We start from the raw sequence: 18,740 nt of genomic DNA on the forward strand, positions 1-18,740 counted from the left end.
TTAAGCTGTCTGGGAAGAGTCCCTTCTTCCCTGGATGGAAGTTAATACACAAGACTTCATGCAAGGAAGATGAGAAAAGACAGACTGTAAAATTTAGGAATAGCTTTGATGAGTGGAATTTCCAACTTTCTAGATAAGCTTTTTTGGGGAAGCATTCAGGAGTCAAAAGGACTGCTGTAAACTCTTCGTCCTCCTTCTTCTGGCCAAGTCACATCCTGAGGATTTTTGGAAAGAAAATTCTGAGTTCCCAGTTCCCAGTTGTTAAGTTTAGGCTAGGATCACGTTTGTTTTGCTTGATCATAAGCTTCTGTTCCCACTTGTTCAAATGTGAGGTTACTTTGTGTTTGGCTGAAGTAAACCTTCGTTTCGTATCACCCTCAGGGTTGTCTTGTGTTAGCAGCAAGTCCAAAGGAAGTTACACTTGGGGAACGTTGAGCTTTTAGAGGCAAATTCAAATAAAGTGACGTATGCTGGCATTCATTGGGAATTTATGTCCCGATCATTTTATGGGGACTCAGGGGCTGGAAGAAGGTACCTGCCAGCCTCCAGGGCCAGAGCGAGAGCTGACGGTGACAGGGACAGTAGTTCTGACTGTCGGGCTCGAGCGGTTGCACTGCCAGGAGCAGACAGCAGCCAAACACCTTGCAGCTCAGGACAAACACTGAAGTATCACGGGCAGGGCTATAACAACCGGGGAAGGGCACTTCTGGGCGATAGCATCCTTTAATCGGCAAGCGAGAAAGCTCCTGCGGTTGTCCTACTCCATCTTACCCCTAGCTTTTCTTGCAGATATCCTTTATTGCATTTTACAGGTGAGTTTACACCGGAAATGCAGCTAAGAATACGTCAAGAGATAGAAAAAGAAAAGAAGGTGGAGCTGTGGAAGGAACATTTTTTCGAGAGTTACTATGGTCAGAGGTAAGACATTCAGCTGTTCCCCCCGCCCCCCCTTACTGCCTGTCCAGGAGTATCAGTTCCTAAGTTTTTGGCTTGCTTTTGCTGGCTTTAATAAACATTACTTTTCATTGGTCCCGTAACAAGGTCCAGTTTCATCTCACTGTCACTGAACTGAGAAAGTATCTTCTGAGCGATCTAGGTCAGAACCAGTGTGTTTGCTTTCATATGATTTCTAATGCTTTAACCTTGAGTTGAGGATGTGATTTAGGCTTTACACCTTTAACCTTTCCCTCTCCTTACTCTGGCATTTTGAGAAGCTCCTCTCTTACGGTTCTTTAGTGTAACTCCAAGCATCTGAATGATCCACAGGTATATGGTATTTGAGGGTACCTGGACTTTCAGTAAGTCACCTGCTGTATAGAATCCGGTGCATTTCCCCATATCCTGAATGAGGCACCTACTTGCTTAGACTCCCAAGTCTGTATTTCACTCTGTTTCTTTTTGCTTCAAGATTTTCCTATCCTTTTGGTGTGTGGGGAAGATCTTAGGTTTCTGTGTGAGTAATTTTACACTAAGAAACTCGAAAATGAACAGGTGCATATAAATAGCTAATCAGGAATTTCTCCCTCCTGCATCTTTACAGTTAGCTTTTATACTTGTCGCTGGACTATCCGCCAGTCTCCCTCCCATTCATCTATGACGTTTTAACCCCCTACAGTATTTGGCTTATTCTAAACCCTATTTTTAGCGTTCCATGGTCTGATAGTTTGGGGCTTCGTGGCTGAGTAGGAGGCTGGTATGTATGCACTTATATATGACAGATTGCAATACTGAGCAAAGGAATACACATACTTATCAAATAACCAGTTTGAGAATGCAAGTGATCTTGCAGGTGGCATTAGCATTAGCACAGAGCTTCACTCATTTAACTTACTCAATTTCTCGCAGTGCTGAAAACCAGAATATAAATAATTATGGCTTTCTGTGCTGGAAGATGAAAATGTGACAGCCTTATTCTTCAAGCTTTAGGCTCCTCCAAGGGACAGCAGGACAGCGTGGACGTGTCTTGCAGAATGGCAGTACTAGAGAGAACTGAAGTTCTCAGAGATGAAAGCTCTTTTACCACATGAAACACCTCTTTCAAGAGCAGCTTTTGAAAGAAATAATGGTTCTGAAACTATTGCCTGAGGAAGTGTTGAAAATCAAGTTCGTAAGAGCTTGTTTGGTAGATACCAATCCCATAGCAGTCTTCATCAGACTGGCTTCATCAGACTTTATAGATTCATGTTTGGGCAAAAAATCAGATTTGATATTTAGTTAAGAGGGATGTATGTATTTAATCCCATATCAGATGTCTCTCTGGGAGTTAGATTCCCAGTTTGTTCATTTCTTCCACAAAGGAAGAGGGATGAACAATACAGTGAAATACTCGCAGGTTTTTGATGGTGCAGGAAGGCGTATGTTACATGTATTTCATGTAGTTGGTTTTAAACTTAGCTATTAAGTTCTGTTTCGCTTGGAAGTACTAGCAGCACTGGAGGTTTTCAAAGGCTGTGGTATAAAATTAGGGGGGCGGTGACATAGTTCGTTAGGGCATGGTGTGTAGGGAATCATAAGGATAGTGTGCTTTTTTCAAAAATGTTTTATAAAACAAAAGTTCTGTTCTTCTTTTTAGTTCTGGACTAAGCCCTGAAGAGTCCAAGAGACTGACAGCAAACACCAGTCCTGCTGAGACAGAGGCTGGAAATCCAGCAGCTGAACAGCCAAAATGCATGCCAGCCGTTCTGGCACCACTCAAAGAGGAGATTACTTCTCCACTAGAGCCTAAAGCACAAGCAGTCCAGGAAGCACCAGCAATGAAAAAAGGAGGAGAGGAAAAAAGAGAGGACACGCAGCCAAAAATAGCCAAATCTGCAGAGGCCTCGGTTTCCTCAGATGGTGGAGCAGTGAAGCCTAGTGACCATTCTCTCTCCAGGCCTTTAAAAGGTAGTGGAGAACCCATTCGAGAGAAACCACAAACTGCCATTAGTCAAAAGCCGGAAGAAGAGAAAAAGCATGCTGCCTCAAAGGAAATATTGGTAAAAGAGACTACGAGTACCTCAGCTTTGGCCCCAAGTAAACCAAAGAGCCCTGAAGCAGGTGAAGTAGTAGCAAGCACGACTAGTCAAGTGACTACTCCAGAATCACCGGAGAAGAAGTCCCCTGTAAATGAAGAAATGGAAGTCAGCGTTGAAGGCCATAAGAGGAAGTCAGAGAATCGGGAAGAAGCTCTAATCACTCCTGAAAAAAAGCCACGCGTCATGGAGAACTGTCAGCACCAGCAGTCATTTCAGACCCAGGCGCAGTCCTTTCCTGCCGCTGGGACCCAGGTGCCACGTGTACCCCCGCTCAAGGTAAAGAGAACTGAAGACAGTTCCGTAGAGTGGCTTTATATCGGTCAGTTCAGCTCTCACAAACATGCTTTGTCAGTTCAATCCCCTCGATGTGTGTAAATTTTGTTACCTGCTTATTATAGTGATGAAAGTACTTGATCCAAAAATGTGAAAGCTTAGCTGTTTGCTAAAGGGAGCCTGCCGGCTGGCTAATGACGTTCAGTTAAGCCTCTCTCGTACACGTGCATCTGTTAAAAGATACGTCGGCCAGAAGCTTTGGCAATTGTGCGAAAGCCCAGGAATGAGCGTAATAGCCAGTGATGTACAGCATGACGGATGGGCGCTGGGGAGAGCTGGGGAGGAATTGCAGGACCATAGTAACAAGGGAAGTCGCAGCCCAAGAGCGCGCAGAACTTTGTAGGTGTATGAATATCGCCAGCAGCACAATAACAGGCCCAGAAAGAATGGTATCAGCAGCTTCCTGTATTATGTCAAGCCAAGAAACTAAATTAGGTGCCTGTGATTAAAACAAGACCACCTAGAAATGATATAGTTACCGTTTATGCCAGCTGAATGCAGTGTGGTGTCAGACTAAGTAGCAGGGAAAGACTATTTTAGGGAACATCTCAGTTCCAAAAGTCCTTCAGCTGCTGAGGCTCAGCAAGAATCTACATATGAAAGGAAACAGACAATAAATTGCCACTAGAATAGGCAAAATGGAAACATGAAAGAAAAGTTTCCAGCTTGGAAAATGCTGTTCTCTTGCAATTGAGATCCAGCTCTTGGGATTACACAGCTGCTACTAAACCTCCGGGAAATACCCATTTGGCAAATAATAAACAACCTCCTTTCAGATGTTGGATTCTCTTTCAGTCAAAGCAGCTACAAGATTGCATGTGTACCGATAATTCTGATTCTTTCTTCAGGGATGTTATACTGAACAGTAGATATTAATGGATGAATCAGCACAGTATTATTTTTTACAGTCATATGTGCATGAATACGCAAGTTTGATTTCTGTAGAATAGGCTCTATGCTTTTTCTACCTAGAATTTCCTCTGTTTAAAATTTAACTCCCTGGTTTTGGGCCTTAGGCATAAGCTGTAAATGGAAAACTGCTTAGTTACTGTTTTACTGTATCTTCTAGGAGTTCTGATCCCATATTAAAATTCTTTTATACTAGGCAGTGTACAAACAAAATTTTAAAAATGGTTCATTATTAAAATGATGTTCACTAGTAGGTATAGCACAAAAGTAAGAAAGCACTAACGAAATTTGTTAATGACACAAAATTGGGGGGAAACTGTCAATAAAAGAGAACTGGAACATCACACAGGAAGGATGGTTGACCTTCCAGTGTGATGTGATAAACACGGCAGATGATTTAGTAATACAGAGTGCTTTGAAACTCGGAGCGAGGGATGGCAGGTTGAGTTCGGAGTCCTGCGCCCCTTAGAGCGCAGGCGTTTTCTGGGGGAGCTCGTAAACTTAAGAATAGTAGTGTCTGATGTACTGACCTGTGATTGCAAGGGATGAGCTTCCAGTCCGAGTTACTAAGATTGAAACAGATTTAGCGCAGGTGTGCCAGGCATCTAAAGGTCATACGTGTCCTTTTTCATATTTATCTTGGGTAAGAACTAAGGGATTTCCCTAAGACTACAATTCCAAATGCTTCAGTTCTTAAATACGTGGGTTAAATGTTCTCAGTCGTGTCTCAGTCGCACTTTCCTCCTCCTCTGTTTTAGATTCCTGTTTCCAGAATCTCCCCGATGCCATTTCCTGGGGGCCAGGTCTCTCCCAGGGCGCGTTTTCCAGCCTCGGTCACCAGTCCGGGAAGAACGGGCGCCAGAACTTTGGCGGACATCAAGGCGAAAGCCCAGCAAGCCAAGGCTCAGAGGGCGGCAGCCGCCGCCGCCGCCGCAGCCGCCGCCGCCGCCGCCTCCGCGGGGGGAGCAGTGCCGGGGCCGGGGCCGGGGGGCGGCGGGGGTCCGCCCGGCCCCGGCGGTGGAGGAGAGAGGAGTAACGCAGCAGCCAGCGGAATCGGAGAAACTGGAATTCGAGGAAATGCACTGGAACTGGCAGGAACTGGAAGCGGGGGAAGTTCGCGAAGGTTTCTTCCCCACTGTGCAGGGAGCCGTCCCCAAATGGAGACCCAGGCCGCGGACCAGACGCCACCTCACGATCTTTCTAGAGCACAACTACAGCAAACTTCCACGTTACAACCCAGAACTCCAGCCAGCAATACGGGCACCAACTCCTCCTCATCAGCGGTATCAGCATTAGACAAAATTAACAGAATAAAACAGAGCCCCCCAAATAAGCCTGTGAACCCGGTTTCAGGCTCCCCCTATGCTGTTAGCAATGACAGACAAGAGAAAGCACCTTCTGCTCCAGCAGGTCCAAGCCAGGCCTGTGGGGCGTCTGCTGTCAGGGATGGAACGATCTGTGTCACTGTGTCCGCAGCAGATACCAACACAAACATAACTAAGGTAGCACCTACAGCCTTAGGAGGGACCAGTTTAGATGTTTCTAAAAGCAAATCTCCTTCCTCTCTGACGTCTTCACTAGCATCCATAAGCTCAGAGGCCCAGGCTGGTGGTGTGATCGCATCTGCTACATCTATTCCATCCTCTAACACTTTGTCAGTAGCATTTAGCCTTAAAACTCACGTAACTTCAAGTGCAAGTGGGGCCCTTCCCAAAACAAGCTCCAGTATTCCTGCTAACAACCCTTTGGTTACCCAACTTCTTCAAGGGAAGGATGTCCCCCTGGAACAAATCCTGCCTAAGCCTCTCACCAAAGTAGAAATGAAAGCTGTCCCACTAGCTTCTAATGAAGAAAAAGGAGCGGCACTGTCCAGTGCTACCAGCATAGCAGGGAACGGTACTGGAGCTGAAGGTGGTGACAGGCAGTCAAATTTACCCACACAACAGCTTGGAAAGATCTTCTGCCAGAACAGGCCTCTGCCTAACATTCCAAGGACATTTCAGCTCCTCTCAGGAAAGGACCCCAGTGTTGACCAGCACCAGTGCCAAGAGATACTTAGCAAAACAACGCAAGAGCAGATCCTTCAGACTCTTATCAAGAGGGTCCAGAGGCAGAATTTGTTCCCAGTCCTTCAGCCTTCACAACTGAACCTTACCCACTCAGGTTTCCAGTTAGAAAACAGCTCCACCAGCCAGAGATTTATGCTGGGTTTCATGGGCAGAAGGACGTCCAAGCCTGCTATGTCTGGTCATTATCTGCTCAACATTTCCACATACGGTCGTGGTTCAGAGAGTTTGAGGAGAGGCTTTTCCCTGAACCCTGAAAACCGCTTGGACAGTCCTGCTGATGCTCCCAAAATAGAATTTGGGGAATGTGAGGAGATACCTGGCAACGGCAGTAGCAGTGATGAAGGAGATGCAGATGATGAGAGTACTGGTGACGAACGTGAACATACCAGTGTAAAAGAGGAACCCCTGACTACCCAGGTTTCTGATGAGGGTGAAAAAGAACAGGTATCACATAGCATAAATTCTTCAGATTACAGCGTCCTTGTTAAAAAGAGTGTCAAGACAGAAGCAGTCATGTCTCAGCAAGCAGCAGTCAACAAGGAGACTGTTCAGACATTTGATGGAACTACGTTAGCAAGAGATTTTATTCAAGCAGCTCAAGAGCAAATGGCACATGCAATGAGGGGAAAAATGCATAGCAATCCTGAGCTTTTCAGTTCTTCTGTACCATCATCAGACTCTGCTCAGCACCAGTCTCCACTGCATTCTCATTCGCATCCTCCAAAGCTGTGTGGCAATGCTGCAGCACAGCTCATTGGTCCCAGTTATAGTGGCACAATAAATGTCTCCACCTCTCCAGATGTGAACCAAGGGTCTCTTATGACTGGGCTGTCTGAATGCAATCAGTTGTCTAGTAGCATGGGGAATGTCATGTCCTTTTCGGTGACTGTAACCACCATTCCCACCAGCCAAGCTATGAACTCTGGCAACCACGGTCAGACCATCCCGGTTCAAGCCTTTGCTGAAGACAGCAGCATGGAGGATTCCCCTTCCAAATGTTACTGCAGGTTGAAAGCCATGATCATGTGCAAGGGTTGTGGTGCCTTCTGCCATGACGATTGCATTGGCCCCTCTAAGCTCTGTGTCTCCTGCCTTGTTGTGCGGTAACTGAGACATGAAATGGGGAAGAAGATGGCTTTTGCCTTTGCTTTTGAAAGTACAGTGGGAAGAAACAGGAAATTTACTGCCTTGCACAAGAGACACGTTACTGAATCAGGAATACAGAGTAGAGTTCTTCTTTCATTAAAGAAAGAGCACCTTGTACAGTGAGTCTAAATTGAGCTCAACTACGTGAATTGTGACAAGAGTTTGCACTTAAGGAATTATGTAAATATGTCACATTATTTTGTTTAAAAATATTTTTTCAGTCTTTTAGGAGATAGTGTTTGACTTGTACTGCAGTTTCATTAACCCCAGCCTGCTATCCAGCATGTTTGCTGAGCTCTGCTCTAGATGGGGGAATGAACCCCCAGCAAAACTTTAGCCTGTTGGTTTTCTCTTGACAAAGAGAAGAACTGGATAATCAAGGAACTAAACATTTGTACTGACTGATCACAGAGCACTGAAGCAGGAACCCCAGAATGGGCTTATTTCCGTTGCTCTGATTTTGAGTTCAAATTTTTCAGAAGTGGAAGGCTTTAACGTTATACCAGCCTTTCAAATCATTGCCCATCAGTTGTGGCCTGACTCTTTCTGGAAGGCATACTGGGTTGTGCAATACTGGCTGGTGTTTTTGATTTGCATATCCTTTCCTCTTCACGCAGTCAGTTGCAGTAATGTTGTTTTTAGGAAGGTAGTATCTTGATTTGCTACTGGTAAATACTGCAAAAGGCAACTGTACTAACCATAGGATTCAAGAATTTAAATCACTAAAAGAACTCAGTAACTGTGATTATCAGTAATTCCAGGAACCATTTAAAGCAGAGATCACTAATATTTGCTGAACTGCATTTCATTTCTGGACCTTCAGGATTCAGTAGAAACCTGCTTTATTAGGCATTTCAAGTGAGCTGGAAAGTGCCATTCCCACAGTTTCCAACCATCAATTTAACGTTACAGTACATTATAGAAGTGAAGTGCACTAAATGTCACCCTCTGTCATACTGTTTTCCAGAAAGCTTGCTGTGGCTCGTTAAACCTCCAGAATAGTCAGACTTCTCTAGTTTCTGTAGAAGATTTTTTATTTAGCTAAGCATAGGGCAAGGAAAACAAGTATCATGTTGGGCCTCATCGTTCTCCCCCAGTGGATGTCTCTGTGTTTTGACATACCAAATCCTTTGACCTGACTCCTGGTTTTTACTCGGTGAGGTCCAGAACTGCGTTAGTTGGAACGGGAGGTCGGGACCGGGGCAGGCTGGCAGAGGTACGTCGCGTTCGGGGACCGGAGCAACGGGACATGGCTCGTCCCTTACGTAATCATGGGACGTCGCTAGTGATGTTCGTTCCTCACTTTCAGGAGCGTCAGTGTTCACAAATTCATTCACTTTGGTCAATCAGAATTAAAGCAGTTATAAAATGGTACTATATTCTCAGTAACAAGAGTTTATGATAAGCTGGCTAAAAAAACCATAGACCAATCTGCATTTTGATGTATTGCAACATGTCCACATCGTATCAAGGATTTATATGTTCTTTCTCTTCCACAACAAAGAACATCAGGTTCAGGAATCACATCCAGTTCCATGCTGTCACTGTTGGGGGGGTTGGGGGGAGGGGACGGGAATACTGGATCTTGGTCAGGTAAAAACCTATGTATCTTTTTGATGGAAAAGCACTGAATTCACTTTTAATCCAAAGGCCTTTTTAAGATGAAGCAATATTAACGAAGTCAGTATGACAAGCTGTATTATTAGCTGGGGTCCTAAGTCTTTTTTCCTTCGTTCCATTCGACTATACTACTGCTTTTCCCCTTTTCCCTCCCTCTCATGTGAGAAGAGGACCTGGCGTGCCATTGTCAAAGATCAGAAATCCTGCCTGGGGAACACGGCGTGTTTTTCCAAGGAGGGGGTGGTGATTCATTTGTTAGTGATAAAAAGAGTTTGCAGACTTAATCACTTCATAATAAAAAATTTTCCTTCTCTGTCGGCAGTGCATGGTATCCTCCAAACCAGGATTATTATGTGTGAATTAGCGAGACCTGCAGTATATCTTTGTCTTAGGTTTGCTCATCTTGAGTTTATTGGGGAGCGAGTGACCCCTGCTTTTGAATTATGCATAGCTGCTTAGATATCCAGTGGTGAAAAGAATGTAGCTATTATAAAATAGTAAATTTTTTTTTAATCTACCACTTAAATCTCAAAAAAAACCCCAAAAAACCACAAAAATTACTCCCGATATTTGTGTCATGCTAAACATGCATCGTCGGTGGTTGTTGCCCAGAAAACACCACACCGGATTTGGGTGCTCCGGCTGCCATCCTCATGCAGATACGTGCAGAGACCCAAACCAGCAAACACAGGTCGGCTTCTACCGTCGCAATCATGGACACTCTGTAAAAGGGATAATCTTGTTTTCTGGGTTGACCTGTCCATAGGAATAATACTGATTCGGACAGCGGCCTCTTGCTGCCTGCTTCCCTCTTCTGTAACACGAATTCCTGCATTTTTTTTTTTAATTCCAGGACACACTGGCATGGTTTCAAGTTTTATACCTTAGGAAGTGGAGAACTGATGGCAGGACGTTACCTTGTTCTGCTCCCTTCTTAGCTCCAGCCTTTGCCTACATAGAAAAGAAGAGTTACAGCATTGTAATCCTAATTCAGACGTGCTCCTTCCCGTATACGACAGTTACTCAAGAATAATCTGTTTTAAAGATTGTTCCTCGTTACAAACTAAACCGAAAAAGTCACTCTTACATCAAATAAGAGCAAAGAGATTTTACTGGCATAATTAGATGAAATCTGCTCACACCTTGACTTTTATCCATGCAATTTTTCTATGCTGACAAGGCTGCATAAGAAAAGGAAAGAGAAGATGATGAAGGAGTAGCACACTGTGATCTGTAGGCTCGCTCTTAGTTTTTACGAGCTTTTAGATTTGCTGTCAAATTTAAATTTATAAATTAAAAAATGCAAATTTGTGTTTAAATTTGCTGTCACTTTAAAAGACCGTTTCATTACTCCTCTCAGCGTTTTCTAAAATAGCCACAGTAGAGACCCTAGCTGCGATTCCTGCTCGTTACTTCCTTTAAATTTTACACGTGTCCCCCGAAACGCGGGGGTTCGGTTTTCTGTGCCGCGTTTGCTCTCGGTGAGCCTGCTTTGGAAACGCAGGGAGCTGCTGCCTCGCCAGCGGCGCCGCAGGAGCTTCGCAGTTTCCGTCCCGGCCAGAAGGGAACTAGATCCAAGATCTGCCGAGTCTGGCTGTATAGCGACCGCTAGGATTTCAGTAGGATCCCAGACTTTATCGGACAGTATAGCCATCTTGTGTGATGACTTGGAAGTTTACAACTCTGTTCAGTGCCTTAGTTATATTTTAATGGATCAGCACTTTTATTGGGCTGCTTTTATTCTATTCCTTTTTAGGACAGAACATTCTTTTAACTGCACGTCTTTGATTTTGCCATATGCAATGAGCTCCTAGGTGGAACTTGATGGCACAATATCTATAGGTTTGCAAGAGGGCATTAAGCGGTTAGGAAACCGTAAGGAATGACAGGTGTCTGTGTAATAATCACTCAATAGAAGTACAGGTCTACATAGAACATTGATACTTTTGCATGTTTTGTAGTGGTGGTTATTTAATAATGTATTTTCGAAGGGGAAAACGCTGCTGCCTGGGTAGGATATTCCCTAAGCCGTGTTAGCCTGCTGCCTTGCTGTTGAGGCTTCTCTCTCCAGTCTCCACTCCTCCCTTCATCTCACCTTCCTCCTGTTCCAGCAAAGTAATAAACCTGCTTTCACACTGGATTTATAATTAAAAGGGTTGTTGTGACATGGTTTAAAACATTAGACTTCGATGCCCCAGGTGTAAAATTAATAGCACTTTATAGCAAATGCTCTCATAACTAATAAAATGCTGAGATAAAAAATTTTTACAAAGCCTAACGTCAAACCACGTTTGTGGCAGTAACAGCCACTCGAGTAAGAAAAAATACTCAGATTTAAATATTCCCTTTTGGGTCACAATCCAAACCCTGCAGCATGAGAACTAGAAATATAAACTGATTATGCAAAAAAAAAAAAAAAGGAAAAAAAATCACATGCAGGTTGCTGCAGTGGAGGAACGAATGCGGCTCTAGAAACGAGCTCAAGGCTTTGAGATGCAGGTTAGTAACGCAGGGAAGGAAATTTGCTTGAAACTTTTATGTCCCTCCTTAGATCGGAAGGAAAGGCCAGTTCTCTTTACAGCTGCTCTCGTCTAGAGTTGTGTCTTTTCTACGGCCGTGAGCAATCGCCGCCGGGGAGCAGGTTCCTGGTCGAAGCGGTAGCTGCCGGGGGGTCTGCTCACGGGTTTTTACTTCTCGCAGGGGTTGCGTACGCTGCCGCAGAGGCAGCAGCGAATATCCCGGGGCCGGTCCTTGCCGTCACACGGAGGCGGCTGTAGCGGGGACGGGACGCCGGCTTCGTTCCCCGGGGAGGCTGCGGTCCGACAGGCGATTCGAACCAGCCGGACGGCGGCTGCAGCGTTAGCCGTGCCGCACCGAGCTTTCGGCGCCACCTTTCCCGCCGGCTGCGCTTGCAGCATCCCAAAATCCGCGCGGCTCGGACACGGGACGCGCGGATTCGTTTCAGGGAAGCGGCTGAAAGGCCTGCAGTCTTTCCTCATTCCCCCAGGGATACTTAAAGCCCCGGGGGAATTTTTTTTTGAGTTTTATTTGGGATTTTTCCCGGCTCTCCCGCCGCTCACCCGCTAGGCGGATCGGCGCTGGTCCGAACTTCCAAAATCGAAGCCGCCTTCTGAAAACGCGGCGGTCGCGGTGGGGGCAGCGGGACAACGCGCGGCACGTGCGCGCCGGCAGCTGCCTCTGCCGTGATTAGCACAGCTTTAATTGTGACGGGAGGGAGGACGGACGGACGGACGGACAACCGCTCCTAGGGTATTAGTGCTGCGGCACCGGGCGGCTTGGAAGAGCATCCTCAGCTAACCGATATACGCAGAATTAACCGGGCGGGAGAGGCGTCTTACGGACCGACTCTGTTTGCCACCGGTGTCTTACAGGGAGAACAGCTCAAGCGCTTGCTACAATAACGATACCCAGAATTTTCTTTGTTACCTGTTTTTTTTAATGATATACATTTGATATAACTGAAGATCAATTTTAAGAGCTTACAGTAATATATTTTAAGTAATATATATTTTTAGTATCTATAAAAAAATTGATAAAGGATGATTTATGAACTAGATAAACAGGGTATTGGGAGTACGCAGTTTCTCAGCAAGGCCAAGAATAGTTTTACTGGCAGGAGAACTGAAAAGATTCCGTTTTTTCCATTAATGCAATAAAAATGGGAATTCTTAAAAAAAAAAAAGGAAATCCAATATTGTTTACTAAATGCTTTTCTTGTTTTGACAACAGGCCTGTAAACACAATTTAGAAGATACTAAAACTTTGTCTGTCTGTTGCCTTTTTAAAAGGGACTTAAATTGGAATAGAGGGTATGTACAGAAAAATCAAGTTGACACCATTTTAAAAGTTGTATTTTTACACAAATAATATAGAAAATCATATTTTACATAAGAATTTTAAGTATTTGAAATATGTATATATATACTGTATGTATGTCATATATTCTTTATTTTACATTTTCAGTGTATTAAAAAGTATTTGAGCTGGTTGGATTTGAGTATGTAATAATGTTAAAAGAAAAAAAAAAAAGAAGAGGAATAAAAGAGAGGGAGAGGGGGTATGAGCACTGCACCACGGCAGTAGCTGCTCTTCAGCAGGCTACAGAGTAGCAGGGAAACCAGAAGTTCAGCCAGGAGTGAATTTTGGAATAGTTTAGCAGTTTTAGGTAGAGCATACAGAACATTTTTCAGTCCTGTGTCCTGTTTGTGTTTCCTTCCATTAATACTCTTATTTTGCCTCATAACCACCCATTAATCTATGGTGAGAAGACAAGACGTTGAGGTGGATCTTTTATACAAGCAATGCTACCTTTATAGCCAAAGAAACATACTGGTACTGAAGCTACTCGACCAAAACAAAATCAGAAGCTACTCAGTTTTTTTGTGCCACTGGAATTTTAATAAATATTGCTGATAGCTTGATTTCTTGTGCGAGCATCCAATGGTGCTTACAAGGAATGCAAACAGTATACCAAAAGTCCAGTGATTTCAAGGAAACACTGTCAAAGCAGATTTTTTACTTTGTAGGAATTTAGGTCAAAAGCTCACGGTAGAGGATGATACATCTTTGCAGCTCTTAGAAATGGAAAGACTTCTCATCAGCTGTGCTTGAATGGGATCCGTAGCGAGTCTCCTAAGAGGAAGCTCCAGTCAATCTGTTAAGGCTGCTGGTCTCATTCCCAACAGCAATCCTATTTCCAGGATGTAGTAGCACGAATTTATGGAGGTAGAACATCTTTGCCAAGCGTTGCTGCTTTAATTCCTACCAGCTTCAATGGAATATTAGTTTTGGCCATAGTTTTATGTATTCAGAAATGTCAGCTAGATGAGAAATGATGAAGGCTGCAAACTTCGGGAGCAGTTATCCCGCAAATACTGCAAAACGCAGCTGCAGAGCACGTTAGTCAACAAAAGGGTCCAAATCATGAGGTCGTCGTACTTTTACCCCTCACTGAAATCGGTAAGAGCTGAGGTTGCTAAATACCTTCTAGGATTAAGCTGAAGTGCACAACACGTGTTGGAAATGACGGCATCCATGCCCTTGCCCCCGCGATATTACTTCATGGAGCTACCTGTTTCTTATGGCACATAGCAGGTTAATACGGCTTGTTCTACAAATACCTGTTTCTGAAAGACCGTATGAGATTTGCAGCCCCTATAATTGCTGGCCCCACTTCTACGTATGTAGGGAGAATACAAACCTCTCCGCTGAGGGGTGTGAGTAGTCGTGCACAGGTGGGAAAGAGGCTCTTTGCCAGCTCCTCACTGGAGCCAGTTAGTGATGGATGAGAGCAGCCTGGGAATAGCTCCGCGGCGTATGAGGAGGCGCAGTGTACTTGCCTCACCCCTGGTTTTTGTGATGTCAGTTTTGGCTTCGATGAATCTCCAATTACGTTTACGCTATCCCACTATTCCTGCACGCAATTGCAGGAATGCTATATATAAATTGGAGGTGTTTGCAACGATTCTCTGTTACTGGGACTTACGGGGAAGGAAGCCGAATGCGGGGAAAAGAAGAGGCGTTAACAAGTCAGGCTTTAAAAGTAAAAAGCTGAAAGCTGAAAGAGCAGGCAACTGGTATCGTTATACCACTTCAATTACATTGTAATCTCTTGGAAAGCAAAACAAAACAAGGCACCCAAATATTTTGTTAAAACTTGCTATCTGCACATTGAGTGGGGCTTTCGCTCTAAACAGTTGCACTATAAGGAGGTCCCACTGTTTGGGTAAGGTAAATATATATATGCATAGAGTGTATATGTGTGGGGGGGGGCTGTGCAGATGTGTGTGCGTACGTGCATATGTACACTCACGGAGCTATATTTTAGCTAAGTGTACATAATAAGACCAGCTTCATCCCAGTCTTCTGGTAACGTTACACCTCGGAAAGTTACCGCAGTGCTGAGATGGAATTACAGCTTTTATATTTGTTTTCATATTTAACATATATGGGTTAGAAAAAATATATACTAGTAATGTGTTTTGATCTGCTGCACTTTTTTAAAAAAAAAAACATTCCTAAATCCCCTGGTACTGCTGCATCTCCCATCCCTTCCTATCCCAATTTAAAACTTAAAGCTAATCGTAATCCTGTATCTTCTGGTTAGACCTCTCAGATGCCGCATTACAGATTTTATATGGGAAAAGCTGTGCCAGGAGTTTGACGCTTGGGGGTCAGGGCTCCACGGTCGGTCACAGCCGAATTCCAGGGCCAACACCAGGGACGCGAACGAACAGGCAACACAGTCGGCAATTCGATTCCGAGAGAAAAGGCCCGTAAACGAACGAACGTGATGGAGCTCCTGCAGCTTAATGCGAGCCGGGCTGCCACCGGAGATGTTTTTAGCTGTGTGCACGCTCTCAGCCCACCTGCAGCTGAAAGGCGAGAGGCATTAGCTTAAACCTCAGCGACAGAGGTTTCAGTTGCAGTTTTTCTTATCTTTCATCCAGCGGTGTACCAGGGACGTGCGCACAAACTTAGCTGACTTAGCTGGCAGGTGGTAGCGCCTTCCGTCGCCATAAATCTTCCGCGCAATCGTAAGCCCGAACCCTGCCGCAGCCCTTTTGCAAGGTAACAGTCAGATAAGAAATGTGGCGAGGTTTGTACCAGGAAAAAAAACGATTATAGTTCAGCATGCTTCTTTACAATAAAGTAACATAATTTCATAATTTCTTTTTTAAAAACCGCATGGGCCAGTTCCAGCAAATGAGCAATCAAATCAGGGACAAATGTGGTTCGTTGTGCTGCAGCTATGCATCTTGGCAAGGGTTGTTCTGTGAACAAGTTTTCACTTGTTTTGCTGTATAAGATTCCACCTTAGCTTCTCACCAGCATTAAGAGGGATCCGAGGAGTGCTAAAAACAGCCTGTTTCTAACCCGTTACTTTAAGATCTGTGTGCCCTTAGGAGATAGCACTTTGAAAAGCAAAAGCTTGCCCTGTGGCTTGTCTTATTGCAGATTCTGTTCCTCTTCCCCTCACTTATTTTTGTCATGTAAAACTACCTGCTTTATAAATGAATGTAAAATACAGTAGTTCTTCAACACATGGACAAATGTGTATTTTATCTTAATGTTTCATTTTATGTTAAATAAAAAGCATATGATTTTATGGTCAGTAGTACTGCTATTGATTTTTCAGTGATTACCTTTTGTCTTTCAAGGGACCCAGATCAACAAGAGTGAAATACATTTTTCTAGGTTCAGAAACTGCGGGATATCTGAAAAAAGCCTTTTCCACACATCTCATGGGGAAAACTTTGCTTTAATACTAAGCCTTAATAAACACTTTGCAGTACTCTCGAGCCTTACTTCTTGAGGTCCCAAAATGTTTTAGGGGCCTTTATGCATTGTGAACACAGGATATGCTCATTAACAGGTCAGAAGAATGAGCCACTGACCTAACGAGTGCTTTAGAGATGTCCCCTCCAGGTCATAGGCTTGAATCACTGGATGAGCTTCAGGCCTCACAGAAGGTCCTCTACTCTCGCTGTTGTGCAACCACCAGGTCTTCTCCCTTGCCCGTCTTTGTGACACAACAACTTCAGTTTCTTAAAATCCATCTCCTTTCTGCAAGTATACTTTTTTAGATAACTCTGCCCATTGTATAGCAAATGTAGAGCTGATTTGGCTGTCTACTCTGTGATATGCCACACAGGATACACGTGTTCCTGTGTGCGATTGCTGATTCATTTCTTCACTAAAGATGCCGATCCAACAAATGATAAGACTGTTGTGAACTTGTTTTTGTAAGTAATGAAGATGCAGATTTGGTTATAGAGAGAAACTTTCACTGAGTGATTGCAACTTGATTTCTCTTAAATGGAAGGATACAGAGAAATAGGTTTGTAACTAAGGTCCTTGATTTACATCAGCTAAACTTTGAATACGCTAACAGCCCAGACAGTAAAATCAGTGGGACTGAGGAGCCCAAGAATGCGTAGGAAGCCTGGGATTTCTTTTCACTGAATATATTAAAAGTATCAATAATCTGTATTTCAAGTATAGAGAGAAAGGAAATGTGAAGGGGCTTGAAACCTACTTGCAAGAATTATCACATCAAAAGTGTGAAGAGTTGACAAAGAATGGAGAAAGAAAGATCAGAAAGAAATCTATGTCTTGTAGTGCAGACAGGTAAGAATATAAGTCCAGCTGAGTTGGATTTTGCAACTGTTTGTTAGCAAAAAAAAAAACCCCAAGAAATTCTCCCATCTTTTCTAAAAAGAGACCATAAAGAGAAGAAAAGAAGAAAAGGTAATGATTACGGACAGTCTACAGGCATGGCCCCAAAACAAAAGTAATGCTCTTCCTCTATTTCCCCTAAGGATGATGTTATACATAGCACAAGAGTTTTTTGAAAGAGCTGACACAAAAAAACTGCAGGTCAGGTACCATGTATTTTATATATGTTTATCAAGTGAACTGTGCTGCAGAAAAGCAGAAAAGCTGCAGAAAAGGAAAGTGTGATTCTAGAATACCAGGTAGGTACAGGATAGTGAGATCAGCTGCATTCAGGAAAGACTAATTCAGACCAGAACAAATGCACTGAAAGGCTGCTAAGTAATCAGGAAGGGAGAGCACCTGACACGGTAAGAAACCCAAAACTTTGTTTAACCTGAAAAGCAAAAGCTAAAGGGAATATTATGGCTATCTATCACCAGGATAAAACCTGAGAGGGAAGAACGGCTGTTCAGCACTGGTACAAAAGCAGATGGATATAAACTGGCTGTGAACAAACTTCATTTAGAAATTAGAAGAAATGTTACTCAGAGTTGGCACAATATGAAACAGAAAATATGCACACGAAGGGAGTTAGTTCGAGCTCTACGTGACTGAGAAACCCCGAGACTGGACGAAGGCTCAGAAGAGCTGGGCAAGGGCCAGGTGCCGGGAAGCTCGGGGAGATCACAGGGTGCGACGGACCACAGCTGTAGCACAGAAAGCTGAATTTATCTCAAGGCAAAGGGGACAACAACTAACAAAAGAACTTCGAAGAGAGCAACAGGCTCGAGCTGGTTCCGACCCACCTATTCCTGGGGACGTCGTGACGGTGAGCGTGTTACGGACCGGTCGGGGCAGCGCGGTGGTGTTTTACCGACCTGTATATTGCAATTGCTGGAGTTTGCCAAGTGTAACTCACACTTGCATCTTGCTGCATCGCTCTGCTAAGTCAAAATCCTGTCTGACATCAAATATCTTCAGCTAAATAAAGCGAATATTAAACATTACACCCTCCTCATGTGGAATAGCTAAAAGACCCTAGTCGGAGAGTACTGGACTCTGACACTCTATTATAAGTATTAGGCTTAATTTTCTAGGAAGCCCAAATGAGACTTTGTTGTTGTTTTTTTTTTTTTTTCCAGATGTCAACAGGAATATTTTTTCAAATGTCAGCAGGAATGTCCCAATAACCTTCTTGAATAAGACATTTCACTTTAGAACTCAGTAATTGGCATGAATAATTTAAATTATTCCTATCACTACATCATTGTCATAATTCCTTTCATTGTCACGTATGTGTTAACACCGATGTCATGTCCTTGGTGCTGCTTTTTCATCTATATTGTTCTGTTCTTTAAAGGTTGTTATATCACATTATTACCGCACCGTATGCGAATAATGTCTCTCATGC

The 18,740-nt window shown here is 43.8% G+C and overlaps 1 protein-coding gene across 3 annotated transcripts in view; it reads left to right on the forward strand.

Annotated features, from left to right (window-relative positions):
- The window catches only part of ASXL2 (ASXL transcriptional regulator 2), a 129,805-nt gene extending 120,751 nt beyond the window's left edge, over positions 1-9,054 (forward strand). For all 3 annotated transcript variants that reach the window (XM_067294494.1, XM_067294491.1, XM_067294493.1), the window contains 3 exons: positions 813-918; positions 2,573-3,290; positions 5,015-9,054. In XM_067294494.1, the coding sequence (XP_067150595.1) occupies positions 813-918; positions 2,573-3,290; positions 5,015-7,432 (3,242 nt within the window). In that variant the 3' untranslated portion in view covers positions 7,433-9,054. The remainder of the gene's footprint in view (positions 1-812; positions 919-2,572; positions 3,291-5,014) is intronic.
- Positions 9,055-18,740: the final 9,686 nt, after the last annotated feature.

This window comes from Apteryx mantelli, chromosome 3 (assembly GCF_036417845.1).
Source record: "Apteryx mantelli isolate bAptMan1 chromosome 3, bAptMan1.hap1, whole genome shotgun sequence".
Classification (NCBI taxonomy): domain Eukaryota; kingdom Metazoa; phylum Chordata; class Aves; order Apterygiformes; family Apterygidae; genus Apteryx; species Apteryx mantelli.